Source organism: Scardinius erythrophthalmus, assembly GCF_964197995.2.
Source record: "Scardinius erythrophthalmus genome assembly, chromosome: 3".
NCBI lineage: Eukaryota > Metazoa > Chordata > Actinopteri > Cypriniformes > Leuciscidae > Scardinius > Scardinius erythrophthalmus.
This window is the reverse complement of record NC_138223.1, coordinates 5024384-5029773: the sequence shown is the minus strand read 5'-3', so window position 1 is coordinate 5029773 and position 5390 is coordinate 5024384. Positions and strand designations below refer to the sequence as shown.

General features: G+C 43.7%; 1 protein-coding gene across 1 annotated transcript; it reads right to left on the bottom strand.

Moving 5' to 3' along the window:
* Nucleotides 1-358: 358 nt before the first annotated feature.
* On the bottom strand, nucleotides 359-2446 carry slitrk1 (SLIT and NTRK like family member 1; the record flags this gene model as incomplete). Its single annotated transcript, XM_081360445.1, has 1 exon — nucleotides 359-2446. The coding sequence occupies one exon, from the start codon at nucleotides 2444-2446 to the stop codon at nucleotides 359-361; it is 2088 nt and encodes a 695-aa protein (XP_081216571.1).
* Between the last annotated feature and the right edge of the window lie 2944 nt (nucleotides 2447-5390).

Here is a 5390-nt window from a genome sequence, read left to right as displayed (position 1 = left end):
TTGTTACTATGGTAATGGTTCCCAGTGTGTGTTGAGACCATGCGAATCATGCAGATATGTTACAGTCCGTTATTTACATTACATTCATGCGTTCGTGCACCGTTCCCACGTCCTCTTTTGAGCGTGTTTGCAGTCTGAGCTGGGAGGAGAGAGAAAGAGAGAGGCTCTATACATATATAACAGTGGGGGCCCCATTGCAGTGTTTCATGGATGCCATACTCAACTGAAGCAACAAAAAATAGGCTATTTTTCCCACAGAGGTGAGTCAGAGGTCTAGTGTTTGTGTGTTGCCTTCCACTGTCACTGCAACATACGAAACGCAGTACGTCCATTTGCTCGCTCGGGTCTCTGGTATGCATCATTTGTCGGAGAGAGAGTGGGCACCACAGTCGAAACCTCTGTGTGGCGCGTCTGCATGATAAGTTCCGCTGTGCCAGTAGGACGAGTCGCAAACTGTCTGTAAAGAATTGATTTCTGACGCAGATGAGTTGCCGTCTCTCCGTTTCGACCTCTTTCGATTGCGCAGGATAAAGACCAGCATTCCCACCACGGTGAAGGCAGACGTCACGAAAACCAGCAGCAGACCGGGCACGAGCACTGATATTGACACTCTGCTGGGCTCCAGGTAGGAGTTGGGCCGCGTCCCTGTGTCTGCTGGTAAAGTGCTGTTTTTGGACAGGGAGGTGGGGGAGATCTTCTCGTAGAGCTGAGGGCACATAAGATCGTTCCTGATTCGCCGGAAGTCCCTCTTCCAGAACTCCTCGGGGGACTCGCATTTGAGATCGCTCACGATGACGTCTGCCCCGAGTTTGTCTGTCCACTGTTTGAAGGGGACGATGTTGCACGAGCAATCCCAGGGGTTCCCGTGCAAATCGATCTGGATAATGGAGTTGAGTTGGTCTAAGACACCTGGCACAGGGAGATATGTGAAATAATTGTTATGCAAGCTTATTTTAGATAAAGAAACCCCCAAGAACGCATCCACAGGTAGAGCTTTGAGCAGGTTGTTGTTGAGGAAGAGCACCCTCAAGTTGGGTATCGGGCTGAAGGTGCCCGGCATTATGAGCTGGATGTCATTATATTCCAAACTGAGATACTCCAGGTTCTGAAGTCCGATGAACATCTCCGCCATTAAAGTATCCAAGTAGTTCTTGTCCATGTAGAGCCACCTCAACTCGGTCAGATTATGAAAAGTGCCGTTTTCGATCATTTTTATGTTATTCCCCCCCAAATCGAGTAAATTCAAGCTATGATAGCCTCTGAGCTGGTTCCTTCTGACGGTATGAATGTTGTTGTCGCGCAGATTTAACTCTTGCGCGCTCAGGGGTTTGGGTTTGAGATTAGCCACGGTCTCTATCTTCCTGCCTTCGCAGTTAACCCCAAGCCCTTGTCTAGCTCCTATAAGCTTACAACTACAAGACTGAGGGCAGGACGAATTAGCCGGCAGCTCTCTTTCAATGGTGCCGGTCGCCATGGCTGTGGGCTTAATTTTCAACTGCCAATTCTCCCTGGCTTTCGGACGCTCCTTGTTATGCCCTCCCCCAGCGTTATGGGACTCCGTCACCCCGCTCGTTTTAGAGGGTGTAGGATGGGGGCCGCGATTAGGGGTCTCGTCCTGAGTGGGAGGCGCCACCAGGCTGGAATCCATACCACTCTTTGAAGGGCACAGCTCCGTCTCGGCCGTTTCGTTCAGGTCATTCCCTTGCAGCCGAGTAGGCGCCTCACAAATAACCCTTCCGATGAGAGCGTTTTGCGGGATGTTCTCCAGCCATTCCTTTAGGGAAACCAGGTCGCAGTTGCAATCCCATGGGTTGTCCTCCAGCAAAACCTCCACAATGCCAGGTATCTGCTCTAGAATCCCTTCGTAAGGCAACGTTTTTATTCGGTTCCCTCTCAGATCGAGGTGCGTGATGGGAACGTTCTGAAACACATTGATGGGAAGAGCGCTAATAAGGTTGTCGTTTAAGATTAAAACTTCGAGCTTACTCAAGTCCCTGAACACAGACGGGTCGATGTCCCTCAGAAGGTTGAAGTCAGCTTGGAGGTACTCCAGGTCGTCTAAACCGAGAAACGTACTCTTTTTGAAAGACCTGATCTTGTTGTTATTGATGTGCAGCCGTTTCACAAGCTGCAGTCCCAGGAAAGCGCCCGGCACGATGTCGTGCAAGCCATTGTTCTCCAAATGCAAGCTCACCGCATTGTAAAAGTTAGCAAACTCGTTAGGGAACAGTCTGGATAAAGAATTCCCGTGAAGCAGGAGGTGGTAAAACTGGGAGCTCGGACCTGTCAAATGGTGCAGGTTTGTGAAGCTCTTTTTCTCACAGTCAATGTGCAAATCACCTTCTATTGCATTGCAGGAGCAGATCTGCTCCTTACAGACGTCCCTTGTAACATTCCCGATAGCTACACAAAGAGCCGCCTTCAGCAACACAATCCAAAGCAGCATTTTCAATACGACACAATCATCCCCGACATCAAGACATGAATACAATCAGCAAGAGGGTGAGAAATGAGATATATCTCCAGTCTAAAAAAGCAGGGGACACTCTGTGATTATATCCATGCTCAGCTCGCTATGTCCAGATTGGGAAAAAACGACAGCAAGAAGCTTCTTTTGTATCACCTCCCCATCGCATGCTCTTTAAAACAATATTAAAGCCTACAGAATGACACCTTCAACTCAATTATTTGGCTTTTCGGGCTCGCAAATCACTGACCTTGTGCATTTCTCACATATCCACGGCGCGGGAGCTGTTCTTTCTCCCGTGGTGCTGAAATCACACCGAGCACATCTCAATGCATCGCCATAAGATTAATCCGAGATTCTTACATCTTTAGCATCCTTCCTCGGATTCCGGCAGCTTCGTTCAACGCTTTTGCATCACAAAAGACGGCTGCTGAGAGATTCTGGACTTTTCAGCCCGGTGTTCACTGGCAGATCTAACACCCTCTGCTGAGCTGCAAAGGCAAAAATCCATCGGATGAGGGAATGCTTGCTCGCTCGCTCGCTCGCTCGCGCGGGGGGGAAAAAACAGTCCACATACAGGGCAAGTGTTGGAAATGTCCACAAAAAATCGCCGTCGAAGGGTTTAGATTGGTTTCATTCCAGGATGGTTTTGTCCTCTCTAACAACGCCGATAGCTTTCGTAGAGCCACTCCGTTTCCCCCATCCAAACGGCTTTAAAGCACGCGGCATTTCCAGAGTCCTCACAGACGATATTCCTGTTTCAGATAGGAAAAGAAAAAGAAAAGCTCAAGTATTCCACAAAGCAAAGGTGTTGTTCGCGTGAAGGTTGTTTCTTTTTCTTCGCTGTGTGAGAGAGTGTATGTGTGTGAGTGTGTGTGTGGAGGAGGAACTGCAGTTGAATGCGGTAAAATAATTAACTACTCGACGTGCATGCAACAGTGCGAGCGGTGTGCTGAGCTTCTCCTATTACTGTCACAACAAACACTGCGTCAAGACTATAGGAACTATGCGCACATACTCTACGTCACAGCCTTTAAGACATGCGATTTGAATGATAAGTGCATTTCAACAGGAACACTGGGTATTCCCTTTTCCATCAGCCTGCATTGTTTGATTTTTTCATGCTGGCAGAGGATCGACGCATCCAATCTCTGACTGTTAAAACAAGTGTGGATTGATTGAAACTCAATGCATATATTACATTTATGGACAAGCGTGTCTCTGACATCACAGAGAGAGAGAGATAGAGAGAGAGAGAGAGAAATAAAATAAATCTGGTTTGTAAAACAAGCAGATAACGCGTTCTCGTGTGTCTACTATAGCCTGTGTGTGATTGTTGGCGATTTTATAATAATTTGCGAACACTTCACTGGCAAATACATGAAAGTACAAGCCTTTCTGACTCAAAACGCTAAAGCATCACGATTCAGTCGCTGGTCTCTTAACCGAAAACTGCTTCATCTCCGAGGTGTGCCTGCCTCCGACGCAATCAATCAATAAATCACTATTCTGCATTTAAAGTTGAGAGATGATGCATGCAAAGGGTTTGCTTTGATTTCTTATGGAGGAAAAATGGAAATTACCGTCACTGACCTTAAAAAAAAAAAAAAAAAAAAAATGATACAGTGTGTATAGCCTATTCAAAAAAATGATGGGCAAACGATATTATTAATTGAATGCAGCTATTTTTAGAACTCCGTATCAATCAAATGAGCTCATTAAAAGCGAATCATTCATAATAAGTAACTACAAATAGATTATATGGAGAGAGAAATAGTTAACCCTCTATTCCATTCCATGAATGGAAGGAAGAAAATATATTTGTTATTTTTACATTAAATATAAGTCAAATTTACAGTTCAAAAAAGTTTCTGTATAACAGATTTAAAAATATATAGTTTTGGGTTACTGTAGTTCATCACTGTTCCTTCATGAGACTAATACTATAAACATTTAACATGAAATGCTAAAACACACTAATGCACAATCATATCAAAAATAAGATGAATAAGAAGAAACATAACTTTTAAAAAGCCTACAAAAAAGCAGCACAACTGCTTTCAACATTGATATTAATAATAAGAAATATGTCTTGAGCAGCGCATCAGCATATTAGAATGATTTCTGGATGACCATGTAAAAAAAAAAACACTTTAAAATATATATAAAAAAGTCTTTTAATTTGTAATAATATTTCACAATATTACTGTTTTCACTGTATTTTTTATTAAATGCAGCCTTATACTTTAATCCAAGAGCGATTAAGTAGCTATATGTCAGAATGTGTGTTGTGAGATATTATGGATTATATGGATAGTTCATCTTAAAACAAAGATTCAAACAAAGCGGTCATCCAATAATACGGCTAAAAACAAATATGCAATTTTAAATCCTAAAGAATCATTTTCATGCTCAAGTGATTGCTATGTAGATGTAACTCCAATACAGTGTTCATTTGTAGTTTATAGTAAACAACATTTTCTTCACTTATGTACACACATGCATCTCCATAGCATGAGCACACAGAAGCAACTGTCATAAATCATACCGACGTTTAGTATGGCAGCCTGACTTGCTGCTTATTATTGATGTCAATATTGTGTGGATGTGCACAGGTCAAAACAATGCTAGTGGTTCAGACATGACCATCTCCAACTCCCTTTGGCCTAATAGTCTAGACGCTGCTGTCTTCCCCATCACAAGTTTTGACACCGGGCCCACAAATTTGGGAAGAATTGTTGTGTAGTTCACTTCTGTGTAGCAGACCAAAGAAAGATGTTGATTGTTTGGAAAGGAGAGGAAGCTGTAGGGACACTTAGTTTGAAAGAGAGCCAAACCCAGTGCTGTGTAAATACATACAAGTTACCGTATTTTCTCTTTACTTTACTCTACTTTAGAGTTTCAATCTCCCTCATTCTGTTTA